The sequence below is a fragment of the Triturus cristatus genome, chromosome 8 (genome assembly GCF_964204655.1).
Source record: "Triturus cristatus chromosome 8, aTriCri1.1, whole genome shotgun sequence".
In the NCBI taxonomy this organism is placed as follows: Eukaryota; Metazoa; Chordata; class Amphibia; order Caudata; family Salamandridae; genus Triturus; species Triturus cristatus.
In genome coordinates this window covers 279,004,170-279,024,317 of record NC_140591.1, presented here as the reverse complement: position 1 = coordinate 279,024,317, position 20,148 = coordinate 279,004,170, and the positions used below count along the sequence as shown (strand labels likewise).

General features: G+C 46.3%; 1 protein-coding gene across 1 annotated transcript in view; it reads right to left on the bottom strand.

Moving 5' to 3' along the window:
- The window catches only part of DDX10 (DEAD-box helicase 10), an 867,511-nt gene that overhangs the window by 786,008 nt on the left and 61,355 nt on the right, over positions 1-20,148 (bottom strand). Inside the window, exons 4-6 of the mRNA XM_085621530.1 lie at positions 13,290-13,448; positions 9,030-9,150; positions 7,970-8,159 (exon numbers count right to left, since the gene is read on the bottom strand). Coding sequence (XP_085477656.1) covers positions 7,970-8,159; positions 9,030-9,150; positions 13,290-13,448 — 470 coding nt within the window. The remainder of the gene's footprint in view (positions 1-7,969; positions 8,160-9,029; positions 9,151-13,289; positions 13,449-20,148) is intronic.

Genomic DNA, 20,148 nt, shown 5'->3' with positions numbered 1-20,148 from the left:
ATTTGCGCTGTCTCGCGACAGTTCGTACGACAAATGACGTTAATGCGGGTGCGATCACGTCTTTCTTCTCACGATCATGCACCGCGAGAGTATGAGATGCTTGAAATCTCGAACACGTTATTCTCCAGCGCGAGCGAGAGCGTGAGGACGTGGGCACGTCATATCGAACGCGAGCGGGCGGGACAAGTGAAAACAAGATGGCCGCGCCCGTGAGCATCCGCATGGGTAAGTTGGTGAGCTGCGATCACGCAGAAAATACCGCGAACGGGCGGGAAAAAAACTTCAGCGTCTTCGCGATATTTCCACGTGTTTGCGGAGATTTTTTACATTTTCGCGATAGTTTGCGAAAGTGAATTTCGCAAATTTCGCCCACCCCTAGTATGGAGTAGATTTATGTGGATTGTTCTTTTGTGGTATGGAGTGGAGTGTAAATATGTTTTGTGGTATAGAATTGTGTGATGTGGCAATGTGTGGAGTTATGTGGCATGGTGTGGAATTATGTGGAGTGTAAATATGAGGCAGATTGTGGAGTTGAATTTTGTTTAGTGCAATTATGTGTTTTGGAGCAGAGTGTAAATGTGTAATGTAATTATGTGGAGTGAAGTGTAATTATGTGGGTTGGAGTGAAATTATATGTAGTGGAATTATTTGGAGCTAAATTGTGTTGCGTGGAGTGTAATGGAATTAAGTAGCATGGAGTGGTATTATGTGAAGTGGAATTATTGGCATGGAGTGGAGTGGAAATTTGTGGAGCTGAATTTGATGGACTGGCATTATGTGTTATGTAGTGGAATAATGTGGAGTTGATTTGCGTGGTGCGGAATTATAAAATGGGGAAATGTGTTGTGTAGTGGAATTATGTGGTGTGTATTTGTGCAGACAGGTTTTCACTAATGTTTAGTAAGGCCAAAATAGCCTGTAAGATGTGTGCCAGGTTTGTATACAATGTGATAGACTTATTAGGAGTGTTGGGGTCACATACTGTACTCTGTGAAAGTTGAAGCACTAGGATAACAAGCTTTTCCTCACAGTCTAAATATTTCTAGTGGCCACCCATGGAGGTGCTCCGGGTACAAAGCCCCTTGGCTTTTACAAGCCACATCTGCCCAGAGATTATAGCATGCTTTCTCCTATAAGGGCTTAGAGTTGACATAATTGGCATCGGCACCCCTAACACACAAACATTCGCTTGCAATGCAATGCTTCTGCATCCGTGATAAGGACAAATAGCCAACACTGCCAGTTGAGACAGGATGTGGCGTAACGACCAGAGCTGCCTCTTTGGAACTGGGGAACCAGGTTTGAGCCTAGGCGTTGCTCAGCATCCTGTACTCTGGGCATATCCCTTAATCTCCCCATGCCTACAAAAAACAAGTGTGTCCTTGTGCAATGTAACTGGTGCACAGGTAAAGCGCTCTAATTCCTTTGGTTCGAGTTTGCGCTATATTAAAGACAAGTAAATTTCAAATACGTTGGTGTGAGTAACTGATGGGTAGTGCCAGGATGTACAGAGTCGGTTTCATGCATGCCACCCAGCACTGTTGGCGCCCGGCTGAGCTCGGGCCCTCAGCTGAGGGCAAAAAAGGGTGCACATGAGAGCAAATTTAAAGTGCCAGGACAATGTGCAGCTGACTGGTCTTGACAATGACAGAAAACAGGATAATAGCCCACTGAAGTGAGGAGGGGTGTAAGGGTCTCCTCAGGGGTAACTCATGACAAAAGGTCACACTTGCTGGGGGTAGGTGGAAGAATGTTTGAGCCACTCAATCCGTAAAAAGTATGATGCTTTGGGAAAGACTAACACTAAAAACATCATCCACTCTTACTATGGTATGGGAAGGGAGGTGACCCATTACGTCAGGGTTGTCCTCCATTATACAAACTCACAAATGGCAAGCTTTAGCCTACATGCGAAAAGCCACTGGCACCAAAGAGAAAAGGAACTGTTAGCACTGCTTTGTACAAAAATCACATATGTTGAAAAAAGTTGGGTGGTCTCTAAATGAGGAGTGGCAAAAGAAACTTATCTGTGAGTCTTTTTCCAGAAGCGTGGCTAATGTATTTAAAGACATGGCCTACAACGTGTAAACTAAAAAAACAATTGCTTGAAACTGCATGCCACCTGACCAGTATAGGTATTTGGGAGCTTCTCTGTGACACTTCTGTTATTGCAAGATCCAAAAATTGAATAGACATAGTTCTAAAAGAAGACAGACATATCGGCTTTTCCATTGCGTGTTGACCGTATCAGAGAAATGAGTAACAAGGATTCAGTTGTGCATAATTACAAGAGAAAATATTTAAACTCTGAAAATATAATACTGTCAATTAAAGATTACTAAAGTCTGTGGCAGGTGTAGAGGTATTTGGACTGTCTTGTGACCTACCCTTCAGCCACAACACACCTACTCACCTATGAGTTGTCTTTGATGCTGCTACATTTTGACTTTCCCAAAGAGTGTTAATTAACAATTAGCACACATATGATCGTTCTGTGCGCTCCGCAGAGAGGCTAAGGATTGGACAAACATGGAGCATGACTACCTTTATGAGCCACAGGCATGCCCTGTGACAAACAGGCTCTACCTTCAGCATCAACTCTAGGGCTCTCAATCGGGCCCTTCATATTCAAATTCACCCAAAACCTGAACACCGATAGACACCTACAGGCAATTCTATCCACGGTATACGTAAGAGCGATATGTTGCTTAAAAAAAAAACACATCTGGAAAAAAGCCACTAGTCTTAAAGAAAGCACGGTGGGGTAAAACATGCTAAATGTAAAGAGGGACCGCGTTGCTCACATGTATTAGTTAAAAGATTTCTCAGTCATTTTTGAGAAATTGATCAGTGTTTGTGCCTGCAGAGTTAAGGACACGAATATTGGGCCCAACAGGGACCGTTTTCAAAAGTTAGATTTAATTAAAGTCTAGTCGTAGAGCGCACCGCACTTGTATTTGAAGCTGCGCAAAGCAGGGCAACTTTGAAAATCGCGTAGGCAGCAATGTTTTCAGACCTCTGGCAAGGTAACATTTAATTTACCCTGCCTGCCAGTGGCGATGAATTCCTGCCACAGGATAGGCAGGCAGATGATGATGATGGGTGGTCCGGCAACTGGAAGTCTTGGCTGTAAACCTTAGCATAAAATAATTGCGCTGCCCATTGTCAGGGGTGTGGGTGTAAGGTTTCGGTAGGGAATGGTGGGAGTGCTATACAAAAATAATTGCAATGCAATAGTTCTCGCATTTAAATGCGAGAACTATTGCATTGGAAAGAAGCACGCCATTGTCCCGCTGCTTGAAAACAAAAAGCGCGCATGTAAAATGTGCAGCAGAAGAGCGAAGCTGGAATCCCAGATGAGCAAGACCACCACGAACAGATGCCAAGCAGTCTCCTCCTGTGCCCCCGAGGGGTTGGAAATAAACCCCAGTCCACGTGCATCAGGTCACACCACATCGTCGCAGTGTAACTCCGAGGCTAACTGAGCGATGTTGGAGAGCTCTCTGCGCTCTTTATAGCGTTATCCTAGCAAGTGACAGCTCCGAGCGCTACATTAGTACTCACCACCCGCTCAGCATCCTGTAAATCGGTCTTCCCTCATCTCATCTGTAACTACCTGCCTGGCACTCACCCAAAGCGCAGTGCAGTCACACCCGTGAACAGCTCTGCATCCGCTCACCCCCACCCCTCTTTGTTCTTGCACACCTCTGTAACACCTCTCTCTTACACAGGACACTGCAGCTACACACACAATAGTAACATGTAGAGAGGTCTATGGCTCCCTTGACACACTTAACACATGCATCCTTCCACACAATGATACATCACTCTTCTCTGTGCCTAAAAAAAATCTTTCTGTGGGCGTAAAAATGAAATATGGACTGCACTACCCCCACCTCCATCAAGAAATGCTTAAAAATACCTCCTTCATTTACTTAAACATCACAGATCTATTATTTCACAGCCATAAGAATAAACTTTATTTTGCATCATTGCCTGCATCACTGTTTTCCATTATCAGGTTTAAAGCCCCGATTTATGTTTTGTTATTTAAAGTTTTGCTCTCTCGCTTATGCTTTTGTTAGACTGTTGAAGCATATCCGAATATTACTAGCTTGCTGTAAACATCTCTGCCTCATTACAAGGCGCTCTGCTGCTCTAGCTGGGGTGTAGTCAGACAAGGAACCTCAAAGATGGCACTGCCAGACTGGAGCAGTGATGTAAACGATGACGCAGAGCTCTTGGTGTGCTAATGTTGCTGGATTTAAAGGGACAAACACAACTATGGGTTTGGTTTCTAGAGTGAGCACAGAGTGAACTTCTCTAAGGAACAAACGCTAGAAGGGCCTTGCTTGTGGAGTGCCCTAGATCCTGGTCAGAGGAACGGGTCCTTCTTCAAGATAACAGCTCCTCTGCCCACAATCAAGACACCAGACAGGTACATGGCTGGCGGCCGGAGGGGAACGAGAGCAGAGGGGGATCACTGCGAGGAATTCAGAAGCTCCTCTCAGGGCCATTTAGTTAAAAAAAATACTACTGGGCAAATTAATTTATTGAATTAGGTTTATATAGTGCGAACACGACCTGTCCGGGTATCAGAACGCTGTACAAGCAGCAAAACAAGTTAAGCACAAAGGGAACTCCGTCTGCCTCGACAGCTGCTTGTGAAGAGGGTAGGTGGGCAGTGCTGATGTCCGCCTGAAGTAAGGGATTGGTATAAGGTCAAAGTTGAAACGAACGGTCAAGTATGACCGGTTTTAAGGTGTAGGCCATCAACTCTTGCAAAGTGACGTGCAGAGTCGTTAATTTAGTAGAACAACCTCGCTACAGCAGAAATTAATGAATTAAAATGGGCATTTAGTACTTATCGTAGCATTGACTCCCAAATATTATTTCTGTACAGCTCACCATGACAACGAAGGGCATTCTTAAGCTTTCATTATTCCACGAACTGCAGTCTGCTAGTTACATTTCATCCTATATTCTTTTCTATATGTCCTTCGTACTTTTAATAACATCCACTGTTTACTCTTTCAGAATGCACCTTGTTGTTTTACGTCGAGGCACTGTAAAGCTTGTCCTACAACAACGGCTGATACAAATGCTACCACTTTTGTTTCCTCCAACGAGCAATGAGGATATGTTCCAGGGTAGTGCACAGCACTTGGGAAGTGTACGCGTCATCTTGGGGCAGAGGACGGAATGGATTACCCTGTACCCTGCAGTGAAGTGTTCTGTCAATAGAGGGCTGTGTAGTTTTTCAGGAGCAGTATTCTTTCCTGTGGGCTGGACATGGGGTGGGGGAGGAGGGTGTGGGGGGGGGGGGGGGGGGGGCGGTAGAATTGAATCGCCTAGGGGCAGTAAAGAGAAGTGCAGGTGCTCTGTAACAGAGTACCTTCTTGTTTCTTGAGAAGTGCAGGTGTTCTCCCTCTCAAAATGAACAAGTGCCGGTGCTCAGTACCGGCCCGTTTAAAGCACTGGGTGTAGGGGTCCTGGGGGCAGGGTCTTCAGGGCGCTTTGGGCAGTAACCGGGTCTGGTTTGGGAGGGTGCGAGGTTTGGAGGTGGGGGCCGCACGCCGCCTCCTGCGGACTGTGTAGGTTCCTCTAGAGTGGCTGGATACCGGGAACTCCAGAGTCGGGGCTGGGGCAGGTAGTGTTGGGGCGGGGCAGGTAGGATCCTGGGTGGCAGGGTACCGTGCCCTGAAGACACCGGCGCCGGAACTTGACAGCCTTGGGGGAGGTCCGGGGCTTCACGCTCTCCGCCGGGGTGCCCATGGTGATGTGGGAACAAGCGTCATGGTGACAGCGGTGCGCGATGGAAAGTAGAGGGCGTGGCCGGACCCTCACGTGGCCCCGCCACCTGCGCGTCCAGCGCCACCTTAGAATGGAGGCCTTATCGCGGCGCAGAGCCGGGGCGCAATGGAAACAAGGAGTGCGTCCGTTCTTTATCCGGTGCGACGTTCACAGCCACGCAGATTGGATAATATACTAAATGTCTAACTGTCGAAAACAGTGTTTTCAATATTATTAGTTAAACTGTAACCAATTATTATCCTTACTATTACCACGTTCTGTGTATACCAAAATACTTAATGTTACATCTACTTTAGGTGTGCCTCTGGCGAAAAGTAAACGGTCTTCCAGTTCGTGCTTTACAACAAGACCAGACCCGTTCCAATATGGCCAACATCGCGGACAAGCTTCGGCGAGGATCCCTCAGCAGTGTCCTCCTTCTGAGGAAAGCGGTTTAGCGAGCGCGTGCACCTGAGAGGTGGCGCGGGGCCGCGTCCAGGAGGGCAAAGGGCTGAATGGAAAGGAAAATAAGGCACGAACGGCGGAAGTGGGAGGGGCGGGAGTGAAGGCTCGGACAGCGGGAGGGGTGGCAGGGGGAAAAGTAGTGCTCAGGAAACACGCAGTAAAGGGGCCAATAGCCGTGGAAGGAGACATGGCCGTCATAGGGCGGGACTAGCAGCCTCTAAACCAGTGAAAAGGCAGCATTTACAAAGGAAAAAGCCACAAGCCAATGAAAAAGTGGGTGGGGGAGTGGGCGGGGCTTCCCTCACCTATAGTGTATACTGCATGCCTCGCAAAGCGTGCAGCGCATGCGCTGCACCGCTAGGCGAGACCTAAAAAAGGGCACTTTCCTACAGGGAAAAGAAGCTTGTTCTTATCAATGGATGTGGTAAGTTAACCAGCCACGCATTTCTTAAATGCTTTACGCTGCTGTGCCATTTAATGACAGGCCTAAATTTAGAGAGTTGATTAGAGTCAGCATAAAATGTTCATAAAATGACAAAGGCTTCAATCCACGTTACTGTGGCATAAGGTACCTGATCTAAAGAAAGAAGGAGATGGAAGGAGAAACAGTAGCATAAACACAAAGGATCCAAACATGAAATAAGTAGGTTCCGATCCACATGACGAGAGGAAAAAAATTTGACTAGGAGGGATAGAAGTGTACTTTGTAGGAAATATATGCGAGTTCGCAGTACTGGAAGTACATTTCTGTATTCAAATAGCTATGGAAGATGTTTACGGTCCCTGCCACCAAGCGGTTGAGAATTGGAAAGCTGTAAGAATACTGTAGCTTTCAAAGGAACATTAAAAGGCACCTTTCCTACCTTAACAGTTGCAAGGCACCCCTGAACAGTATACCTGGTTCCCACCTAGCTCCACTGAAAAGCATCTTGCCTGCAGTGGGCCAACTAAAAGTTTTAAAGTAGTGTGACCTCATCACCCAATCCTGGCAGAGGGGCACTGGCTACCACTACAGTCTCAGATCATCTGCAAGACATGTGCATCATCAACAAGGGCATTCACACTAGACGCACCACCCAAGCGGACCAAAAAAAAAAGAAATCAACCTCAGGATGCCAAAGTAACAACCAAAGAAATCATCAGATATGTTATGTATCAAGAGGAACCAAAAAGGGAGAGGCTAGAAAAAAAATCTTCTCAGGCGTACAAAGTATGTGGGAATTCAGCCTGTTCCAGATCATGCTCACCCCTTCGCTGACCTAATTTAGGTAAATAATAGAAAAATCATCTCACTAAAATACATCTCATCCGCCACTGATAAGGAATTCCTTGGCTCCTCTTGCTCCCCACCCCCGGGTCTGAACTGCAAAGAGAACTTTCCTCTGTGCCTCACTCTCATTGTTTAATAGATGACCTGATTGCAACATTGCCTATACTGTTTATATCACTGTACTGCATCATAGCTTAGAATAGTACTAGGTAAAGTTGAATATACACACAGCAGAAGGAAAACAGACATTTACCTTGAGTAAACAGTACAGGCTGAACATGAACATTTTGGCCAAACACAATCGCATGAGATAAATGTAAGAGTTTGTGCAGACTACATAAATTTGGCAAGCACTTGGTTCAGGGAACAGTACAGTAGAAGGCAATCTGAATAATACTGTCAATATCATCCCCAAAAAAGTTCAAACAAAAAAATAATCACCTGAATTTTGCTTTATCATGAACCCAAACATATTCTGGGTCCTTTAGACTCAGACGTGCCAGGTCCTTTACAGATTTTGTCTGTGTGGCAGAGAAAAGCAGTGTTTGACGTTTCTTAGGCAAATTTTCTATGATCGCATTCATGGTATCAGCAAAACCCATATCCAGGATCCTATCCGCTTCATCGAGAACTTTAAAAAAAAAAAGATTAAAGTTTGAAGTCTTTACATTATTGGTTAAGGACAGAACTATAAATAATGATTTACCCAATAACACCACATACAATGCCAGATAACCTTATCTGAACAACTACTCTCAAGTAGATGCAATTTTAAAAACAGCAGTAATATCAGATCCATAAATGTTGTCATCTGTCGCCAAGAACAAAAGAAAATCGAGATCTGGCACTTTAAACTATCCAAAAGAATGGGTTATGTTGTTACATATTACAATAGACACAAGAGAATATTACTTTCAGAAAATATGTTAAACTATTAATTACAGAAAATGTTATCACAGCTCTTTTATCCATAACAGGTTCTTAACCCCTTCGCCGGGGCAGGAATTCCGCCGCGGCGCGGGGGGGGGGGTTTGGGGGCAGCGCGGTGGCGCTGTGCTTGTGACGGAACCGCTCCGTCACGAGCCACAGTTGAGCTGTGCTCATGACGGAGTGGTTCTGTCACGTCTCCGCCCACTGCGCTAATCGCCCGCACAGGCGGGGAATTAGCGCCGCGTGGGCGGAGCGGCGGCCAACGGCCGCAGCATGACGGAACCACTCTGTCATGAGCACAGCGCAACCGTGGCTCATGACGGAGTGGTTCCGTCATGAGCAGGGAAGGGGTTAAGCCTAGAATATGTCTATGTTCAGGCAAATGAAAGATCAGAGGAATGCAGAAGAAATTCTAAAGTAAAGCCAGCAGTACTGAACGTACAAAAGAATCCTCTAAACTAAGCTTGAGATGCAATTACTTAAAACAGGATATTTAGCAAACCAAAAGCCTTGAACACCATTCCCAAAGACATATCTTTTAAAACGTATTTCAGTGTTGTCATTTGCTTACTCAACATTTGAAGATTAGATGCATGGAAAAAAGAAGTTTCATCCATGTGCTGTAGAAGTCGTCCTGGGGTACAAATCAAAACATTTGTGCGATGGATACTTGCTGATTCTTGTTTCAAGTCCTAAAATATAACAATGTGAAAAAGAGGCAACAATGAGCTCTTTTCCCAGAGGCAACTTCCTACAAGCCATGGTCATTAAAATCCAAACATCTCATTAAATAGCTAAATTAATCATTGCCAATAGGCTAAAACCATCCAACAAAGAACAGTCTGCAACTGTTAAGGGGCTCTCCAAACATCAAGTTCAGCTGCTTATTTATGTGAAATTAATTACTCCTTATAACTGAAAAGAAAATTTTGGCACAATGACCACCGATATACCATGTCTTGAAAACATTTGTTAGGTTGATTTCTGACTAGTGGTAGGATAAACTTATTAAGATTGTCAATATTTGAAAGATGTCAGCTGCAGAATGGTGGCAATTTTTCCTCTAATATGTCTAGGAAGATTACCTTCAATGTGATTCTCGCACACTTAGTCTTTGTTCTCCCTCCTTTGAAACTGGTTTGGAATTGCCCGAGATAGCGAGCAGGACTAGAGAAACTTTAGAAAAGAATGCATTCACCTTTACATTTTTCAATGCAAATGCACGTCCTGCACCGGACAAACATGGGTTCTCAGCTCAGTTTTGGGGATGACGGCCAATTCTCCTCACCTTCTGGGTACTCATCCTGTTCTTCAGGAGCAGCAATACCATAGTCTGATATGTAAAGAGGATTGGAGCCACTGCATCAAAGAGCACTGGATGCCTGATATGCCCCACCTAGAGTTCCATGTTAGAAACATGCAACTTCTCTAAACTGAACATCTATGCCACAGGACACTCAAATCTTTTGACTCTGTTTAAAATGTGCATGCCCTATGTTTTATATTACACTTAGAGGGCCGTTAAACAAGGAAGGCAACTCATTGGTGGTGCTGTTAGTGCTGCAGACAATTTGTTAAACCAATACTGAATCTCTTAGCCACTGCACCATTATCGTATTCAATATACACAGAAGTCTGTTTCTCAGCAATATATTCCACTACAGAATGACAAAAGCTTACCCAAGCTTGATTTTTGTGGGCCAACTGCCAAGAACTGCTCTCTACATTTAGCTTGAAGCCAGTTGTGATTGATATGCACTTCAGAGCAATGCTAGTAAATGGCTCTCCACAAAGGGGACAACATGAAAGAATAAACAGCACCAGCCAAAAGGGTGCAATTGCCATGACAGCAAGACTATGTTGTAGGAAAGTGCCTCTTTTTGTCATGGTCACTCCCCACTTTTTGCCATTGGTATTGATTTTTTTCTACTGATGTGCACTGGGTCCCTGCTAACCAGGCCCAAGTGCCAGTGCTCTTTTCCTAAAAACAAGGTAAAATGGTCTAATTGTCACACGATTGGCACATACTTTGGCACCCCTAGCAAGTGGTGCCACTGGTACCTAGGACATGGGTACAAAAGAGGGTTCCTGCAGGTTGCAGCATGCATTATGCCACCTAAGAGATCCCCATACAACCTGCATTCATGCTACCATTGCGACATAGTGCAAACCAGGAGTGAAAACACGACATGGCACACTCAGTGTGTGCCATGCCAAAGTCACTGAATGTAATATATGCAAGTCATCCCTACAGCAGGCCTGGTAGCCCTAAGGCACGGTGCATTATATTACGTGTGGGGGCATATCTACATTAGCAGATATGCCCCTTTGCTCTCTAGTGCACTTACTAGATGGTACAAGTGAACAGGGAAGTCATCTTAAGTATATGCATTGGTCCTTACGAGCTCCCTAGCTACATGATGGCTTTACTCAAACCTATGGTGTTTGGTAGCAAACACCTTGTCTTAATAAATCTGTACTGTTGCCAGTACAAGATGTATTTTGACATGCACCCAGAGGGCACCGTGGAGGTGCCCCCTGAAAAACCTACCACTATCTAATGTGCTGTTTGACTGGTCCCGTCCAGTCTGCCACCACAGATATTTTTCTAACCCCTGCAGGTGACAGCCTATGATCTCTGAGTCCACAAACAATGCCTGCTCCGGGAGGAAGGTGTTCATACCTTCTCCAGCAGGATGGCTAGTGATTTATCATATCAAGGCTAGGGGCTTCAAAACCCCTCCTGCCTTTGATATGCGACCATGGCTTCCCCCAGACCTGGGAGAAACCACCCTCTGCCCTAAGGGCCATTTGGCATCAGGACTGGAGGGAAATTACCTATGCAAGTAGGCGTGTTCCACCACCAGGCTAATCACACCCATAAGGTGGCCAGCCTTGTGAGCTCCATTATTTATTTATTTGAAAAGTTTTATGAAGCGCGAACAAGACCCTTACAAATGGTGTAGTTAAATCCACACACTGTCAAACAGAGGGGGGAAACAATCAAGGTCACAAGTTGGGGAGTTGGTCCGACCTGTATCTAATCAGAATTGCCCTGGAGCAGGATAACAAAACTGCTGGTGGTTCTAAGAACCTTGGCCCCTCCTTACCTTAATTCCAGAAGAACTACCCTGTAACTCAATTGCAAGTACCCCTATGCAGTGTGTGTTTCTCCCATAGGATAACATTAGTGCGTTCGAGGCTAATGCTTCAAATCGGACAGCAATTTTCAGAAACAAAGAAAATACGGCTAACTCAAAAAGTACTTCCCTATTCTCATAGACCTTGGTGTCTAAATTAATATAAAAATCTATGCTATATTTCTAAATTGGTGTCGGATTTTCTTATTGATTGTGTGTGTGCGCAACAAATGCCTAACACTCCCCTCTGATAAGACTAAGGCTGCTCGACCACACTACCACAAATGGAGCACATTGGGATTGTTAATGCGAGCTTCAGTACACTAGTAGGGGTTACCTGGACTCTGCACAGTGCACCTCATTTTGGTACACTATATAAAGAGCCAGCTTCCTACAGATGTGCCCTGCTTTACAGGTAGGAGTAAAAAGGCGAGGACAGTTATGATGTACATCAGAAACGATGGGACTCTTTCATGAAGGGACGCTCACTCTTGGGGGGGCATGAGTGAATGATTTAATGTGTATGGGGAAATGGGCGACCAGTCTTTCTTGATGCATAATGCTCAAAACTAGTTCTTATGGGTCTTTCTCAGCCTACCTTCAATCTGATGTTGTAAAAGACTAATGCTGCCACAAGAGCACATGTATGATGCGCAACCGAATCTAGACGTGACGAATACTCTGTAGATGAACATGGTTTTAGTTACAGTCATGCCCAGCACGTATAGGCATGCACACGCTAACTTTCAGTGACAACAGATCTCGTTATAGCAGACACATACAAAAGCATTTACACTTCAGAGCATATTGCCACGGGATTAGGTGCTACTTCAAACTAATATTGCTTCAAAAACATAATGGCTTAGTTAATTAGAACCATTTCCGCTTGTTTTTTAATGATGTTTCTTTAAACGCTTTACCTTTCAAATAACACACCATGTGAAAGAGTATTAAGAAGATACTAAGAGCAGTGTTCCTTGTCCCCACAATTTCAATACAAGTCAAAATATATACTATCTCTATTCAGCTTCATAACACCGTGGTGAATCACAGCCAATACTCTTGCAACACACAGTCATGAATGTTCAGCATATGTTTACACTAACATCCAGCATTATTGCCAAAGAAAAGAAATTCTATATCATATTAAGAGTATCCTCTAGAAATCACAACAAATGTTTTTTGCATCTGGGTTAATTAAATTAACCGAGTTCTAAAAATATAACGTATCTAGAATGTATTTCATTCATTTCATATAGACATTTTAATATTTTGACAGTCCCAAATCAGATTGGAGTACAGAAAAAAAGATGTAAATATTTTCGCTCTTCATTAAATTCACTGATCAAGCACAATCAAATTGTATGTGGGCACAGGTAGCTCTTACAGCAAACTCGGACATGACCAACTGTGTACATCATTTTGGAATCCGAAATAAGTTGTATAGAATTCCATAAGAAAAGCACAAATACATTTTTCACAAGTCTCAAACACATCTAATTATTGACCGTGCCCACAGAGGAACATTGGTGTTCACAAATACTATAATATATATTCAAAATGCAAAACAACGTTGTCAGTAAGTTAGTTTTTAAGAAACAAAACATTAACTTTACTCTTCCTGTAAGCAGATGACGTGCTATCCTTGAGTGATTTGGATAAAAATGTTGCACAAACATGAGAAAACATACCTTTCCACCAATGATGAGCCCAGCCGAAAAGTCATGGTTCTTCCCAATTTTTCGCAGAACCTCGAAGGTTTGATAAGCCAGCTCTCTAGTCGGTGAGATTATTAGAATACCCAAGCCATCATCGGCTGTCCACTGTTGACGATACAAGCATTCCAAGGCCTGCAATGCCACATACAATGTGTTATGACACCTTAAACAACCAGAATAACATAGAGCCAGTCATTCAAAACAAGAAATGCAACAGAGAGAGGGTAATGTGGAGGGGGGACAGTACAAGAAGTGCTTTTGGACAAAGGCCTGCTATCGCTGAAACAATGTGACCTTGTAAGAACTTCAAATTAGAAATGTCCCAATTTCACTGTGGCTCTGATTAACTAATTATTCAATATAGTTTTAATGCTGAAATGTTCTGGATTTCACACTGCATCCAGGTATTTTTTAATTTTGCCCTCCCTTCACCATGCTATGAGAAAAGTTATGGCTAGAGGCACCAGAAATTCTAGTGTCAATAAGTCCCTTTCTGCCATCCAGGTAAAATCCAACCAATTCCCGTAACTATGGAGTCCTACTTTATTAAGCATATTGCTCCTAAAATGAAATAGCAACACCATTTTGAGGCACATCACTGACACAGAACTTAACGCCCATCCGATTGTACAGGCTCTGCATACGGTAGGCGCTGGGTGCCACCTGATCACATGGCTGTACCATGTTTTTTACCAGCACACACAGGACCCCCTGTTTCCACTACACAGAGCCTTGCAGGAAGACACAGGCTGCAAGCTCTCTCAGAAAGAATGGAAGAGTACTCGCCTCTATCCGAGGAAGGTCTCTCGAACACCTGGTTCCAATATATTCAGCATAATCTACTACATATAGCCTACCTTACCCAGGTGAGACTTCACAGGCTCTTCCCTGACTCTCCCCTAATTGACCATAATGCATGGGAAAGGAGGCCGATATAATGCACGTGTTCTGGAATGGTCCCTTAGCACACAACCTATGGCTAGTGGTAACGAACAAATCGACAGACCTCATGGGTCGCACTGACCTTCCTATTATGCCAGCTGTCTGCTTGGACCACACAAGACAAGGTGGTCGACAAGAACTTACACGCATTTCATTGACCTAGCGATGCTCACAACTCATAGACTGATCGCTATATACTGGAAAGCCAGAGCGCTACCCATGATAGAATTATGGAGTGCAGATATGATATCATGGGGTACGGTGCAAGTGGCAGCACTGAGATGGGAAGAGGCCTACGGAAAAATCCTATAACAGAATAGGAAGAATCGCTAGAAGGCTTGCAACCGCCCGGACAACTAAGGATTATAACATTCTCTGGTACTTCCCAGTGGCGAAGAACTTTCTATTCGGATAGAGGAGCATTCAGCTTGGGGTGACGGGGAGGGGTGGATGTGTGGGGTTCTGAAACATTCAGCAGTGTGTAATATATACTGTCAAAGTGATAAAGGGTAGGGCTGTGAGGAAACGTGGACAAGGGGCTTTATTACATCATGTCAACTGGACAGCTCCCATTGCTGTGGGGAGCTCTCATCTGGGTTGTATCGGTGAAGGGTTTAGATTAAGGACAGGAAGAAATGGCGCTCTGGCATGTACGCTAGGAGTGTGGGATGAGGATGAATGTGCACGGTGCTAAACAGGTCAGGGGGAACAAACCCAAATAAAACAACCCCTGCAAACGTGTAGGTGAAGATCTACCCAGTAAATATAGAACAAAGTCCTGTGCACACGTATAAGGATAGTGGTTTTAGTGTCAAAACCAAAGTAAAAAATTTCTTCTTGCTGAATTTATGAAGGTCGACATCAGGAGTATCATAAATGGGGATTTTATATCAATCCAGAATGAAACAAACCATCCGACACGTGTTTCGTCACAACGTGGTACAATTGTGATTCTTCAGGGCTGTATGTTTGGCAAAAGATCATGGCAATCGCAATACCGGTGATAATTCCGACCCGGTAGCAACACAGGTAGAGCAAAAATGGAAAATCGGGAAAGTGGAAAATGAACCTTCCCTGCGTCCCCAAGTTAAAGGGACACGAGTGCAAACGACGGGTACGTGTGTAGGATTCACGCTGTCCTATCCAGGGTAATGGTAAATGGTTTCCATTACCCTGTATAGGACAGCGTGAATCCTACACACAGGATTCTGGAGCGCAGATTGCCTCCTTTTCGGACGTACCCGTCGTTTGCACTCGTGTCCCTTTAACTTGGGGAATTATCACCGGTATTGCGATTGCCATGCTCTTTTGCCAAACATACAGCCCTGAAGAATCACAATTGTACCACGTTGTGACGAAACACGTGTCGGCTGGTTTGTTTCATTCTGTATTGATCTGGATTGATATAAAATCCCCATTTATGATACTCCTTATGTCGACCTTCATAAATTCAGCAAGAAGAAATTTTTAACTTTGGTTTTGACACTAAAACCACTATCCTTATACGTGTGCACAGGACTTTGTTCTATAGCTCTCATCAGGGTGACTGCCTGCTTTGTTAATTGTTCTATTTTTTGTATTCTACTATTTTAGGTTATTTACCACCTTAAGAGCACATAGCTCCTGTAAGCGCAGATGTGAAGCGATAAAATAGCAGTACATGGGCAGACGTATTCTATCTATGCTGTATCTCATATCCGGCAGGTGTCAGCTAGCAATCTGTTGTCTGCTAACCATGAGAATGCTAAAAAAGATGGTTTTAAAAAAATGGCTAAACAAGAGTCCCTCCAAGGAGACGAAAGAGATGGAAAAAAAACAGACAACACCAACCTCGTTGTGGAAGGGAATTTGTTTTCCTTTTAAGTAACCCACACCCACCAGGATTAGCCCTTGGTGGCATGCTTCACCATAGGATTCATCCCTAACCTGCTACGGAAAGGGGCGTGATACGACCAGCGGATACGCGGGAGCACTCATTTTGTGATACTCCTATACACCTATGCTGGTTGGGATGGTATTGGAGTGGGTTCTATAGTGCATAAAAAGGATACAAATATCTAACTAGTAGGAAAAAGGTAAATTTATTCACTCCCCTTGCTGATATGTTTAATAAATGGGGATGCTGGGAAACTACTATGATATATGACCTACCGTTTCCCTGGTCAACTAGTTTCAAGCCCTACCCCAAGGCTTTTCTTCAGGACCGAAGGGTGTTGCTCCCACTCCTAGAGTCAACTGATCTCTAAGTAAATAGCAGAAGAAGAATACACAATAAAGAATGGAAATAAAGGAAAACTAAACAGCACCAAATTTGTCTGTTCTCAGTTTTTCTAAATCATTATAGATTTTGGGGAAGACCAAAAACAATCATTAAAAACATGCACGGCCCCCGCGCCTTATAAAAGATTTGTTCTTCATGCGTTCTAATAGTGAGTAGTGATATATTTTTCAAAAACATGTGAGCACACTGAGAAATGTGATAATGAAGAAGGAAAAACATGGGTGTACAGTACACAAAACACACACTTATATCGTACTGGATCCCAAATGGAAACAGTACATATCTAGGAGACATTACATACATGAAAGCGACCATATTCAGGCCTCAAGAGTCCAAATCGGGGAAGGAGGCACATCTGTAATCAGACCCTGTGGGTTAAGAAACAGAGTTCCCTCCTCCAGACGTTAGATGCTGGGGAAGAGAAAAATCATCTGTCCAGCGAGGTTCAGCAGAACCGGTAAGGTTTACTTGCACTTACTTCATCAAGGGTACTCCCTCACTGGGGAAAGAACCCGTTTGCCCGTGGCTCCGGATATACTAGAGGGGCGTGGCAGATTGCTTCTTATGCGCGGATGGGACACGATCGCTAGCAACCTCGTGGTGGTAGCGGTGTTAGGGAAGTAATACTCACTTCCTTGTTTTACCAGATGTGCGCTCAGGGAATCTGGGTTCATGCCTCGGCTGTCTAATACTCATTGCGTATTCAGAGTCTGTTTACCAGAAAAGAACACAGTGAAAAGGGTAAAGGACACATAAAAAAAGACAAATTGTACAAATCCAATAGTGAAAAGGAGCAGTGGCTCAGCACTTTGTAGAATGGCAAAACCTGCAAAGGATATCGGTAATTCGATTGCAGCACCATGTATATTAAGAAATATTGAAAAAAACCTGTTAAGAATAAAACTTAGTTGGGAAAGAAACTAAATTGGTAACAAAACACCCCCGTCAGGATATTGGAGTCAGGTGCGAGTTTGTATGAACCTTGGATTTTAAAGGATGTTGTTAAAAGTCGACCAGTTGTTGTGTGCTGGACCTCGCGCCAGGCAGCGGGTATAAACCCTGTTTGTAATAGCACACCGGGTAGCCGTTGTCCCAAATGGGATACTACCTCAATAGGGCACCGTCCAACTATTGTTAAGGGTGCTGTATGGGGAAAACCACAAGTTTCATGGAGAATCACAGGAGTGGACTGTAGGGTGTGCGGTCTAGTCAGGGCGATGCACCCAAAACTAGTGGATACTTCTCAATAAGAGCAGCAGATACGGTGGGGGGCGTGGCTAACCAGCCAACATGGCGGATGTGAGTCCATAAAGCTCGAGCCGTTAATCCCCCAACTCCGGTAATTTCTCCTGAAAAACTTGCCATCCATGTACCTGCTGGCCAGAACCTGGTAGCGGAAGCTTTCCTGCATCTAGCGAGCTGTGCCCCGAGTCTTTTTGGCCTGCCGACAACGCGGCAGTGCGGGTGAAGACTGCGCGGCCTTGCCTGCTGCGAGCCCGCACGCGGCCTTTCCAAACCGCATGATGGTCGCCAACACTTGAGTAAGGAAATCAGCGGCGGCGGAGGTCTTTGGACCGGGCGGGCTGCACGGGGGAGACGCCGCGGCCGGCGGAGCGCATGAGACCGCGCTGCCCCCCTTCCCGGAGGCCTGTTCGCAGCAGTGTGTAGTCCGCGGTCCCGCCCGACCAGAGGGGTGTTTTCCCGTGTTGTGCGGAGTCGGAGAAGCCGGAGGTGAGCAGGACAGTCTCTCGCGCTGCCGCCGGGTGAACCCAGACGGTAGAGGCGCTGCGCTCACCGAGGCCCCCCACCTGCTGACAGTCCCTCCGGCGACGGTGCGGCCCAGAGGGCGGGGGCCTTTCGGCATCGGTGGCTGGCTGGGGCTGTGCCTGCCTGAAACTTGACACGCGGAACCAGCACTGGTAGGTGACAACGCCACGCACTGGACACCTCCCAGAGCCTTGGAAGCGCAGTCCCTCGTGAGACAGGGGGCCCCTCATGCGCCGCCGAGATTGAGGGTAGTGTGCGGCCCAGACGAGGCGGAATTGTGGTGAGCGGGCGCAGCGGCTATAGACAGCCCGCGGGGATGCCAAGAGTGGCCTGGTGCTGAGGTAGGCCGCCACGCACCGACCTGTAGTACCGGCGGCCTCTGGCGGGAGAGGAGGGGAGCCACGTCCACGGAGCGTGACCTGGAGGCCTCCACTGGGACCACCCTGCTGCAGCCTGGCACCCGCACCATCCACAGTGGTCACGAACATACCAGCTAGTGCCTGGGCCTAGACGACGACGCGGGGTGGCGCGGGCGGGAGCCCCATGTGTGCGCCGCGCCCAGGAGGACGTTAGCCGGCGGTCGCTACCGGCACAGTGGTGGCCCCTACAGAGTACAATAGGAGTGTGCGGAGGCCGTGCTGGACGAGCGCAGAAGATATCAACCCCCCTGCTTGCGCGCCTGGGGCCCAGCCACTGGAGAGGCGACCAACCGCGGGGATCTTAACATCGCCGGCACCGGCTTGTAGCTGCGCAGACTGAAAGCCCCACACTCCGGCACACAGAGCTACCGTGGTCCGTCGCCTCGCCCTCACTGGACAACTTGAGGCTGAGTCCATATGCAGCCCCCACAGGCCGCTACCAGAGTCCTGACAACAAACAGCGGGGAGAGGTCGCCACGATCTTCCCCGCCGGGCTATAACCCGCGTGCAGCTACCACGGGAGCCAACTCCCCTGTAAGTAATATCACTGCTGGCACACCGCCCCACTGGTGTCCAACCGCGAAGGCCCACAGCGCAGCAGCTTGTAATGGCCCGGATGGGAGCCAAGATGCAGCAGGGGCCCTTACGTGGGAACGCCTCGGATCCCATGAGTATGAGTACTGGAGGGGCGACAGAGCCTGCGACCACGGCCCTAGCAGCCAAAATGGACTCCGTACTTGCAGCAGTAGAAAGGATAGGTGACGCGCTGGAACATACCAGGACCTCCTTGGAAACCAGAATCGACAAGGTTACCTCGGACTACACCCACCTCCATGCAGATCACCGTAAGCTGGCAGACAAAGTCACCCCGCAAGGCCAAACAATAAAAGAGCTTCAAGCTGTCACGCAAAGCCATACTGCTGCGCTGCAAGACCTGATAGATCGTGTCCACGACCTGGAAGACAGAGCAGATGATGCGGAGGGCCGTTCCCGCCGCAACAACGTCTGCGTGGTGAGCCTGCCGGAAGGCGAAGAAGGAAGACACCCGGAGCAATTCACAAAACGTTGGCTGCGCGACCTCCTGCCTCAGGGAACACTGTCACAGCAGTTTGTGGTTGAAAAAGCCCACCGCATCCCGGCACAGAAACCCCAACCGGGAGCCAAACCACGGCCGTTCATCTTTAAGCTGCTCAACTATAGGGACAGGGATGCGGTCCTTCGAGAAACACGCAAGATGGACTACCTTAAAGTGGGTGGCAACTCAGTTATGCTCTTCCCAGACTATACAGCTCAGGTGCAGAGGCGTAGGAGCAACTACACAGCGGTGAAACGACAGCTCCGCATCTTAGAACTACCTTACTCGTTGTTTCCAGCCCGACTATGTGTAGTCCCAAAAAAGGGGACCCGCTTCTTTGACTCACCA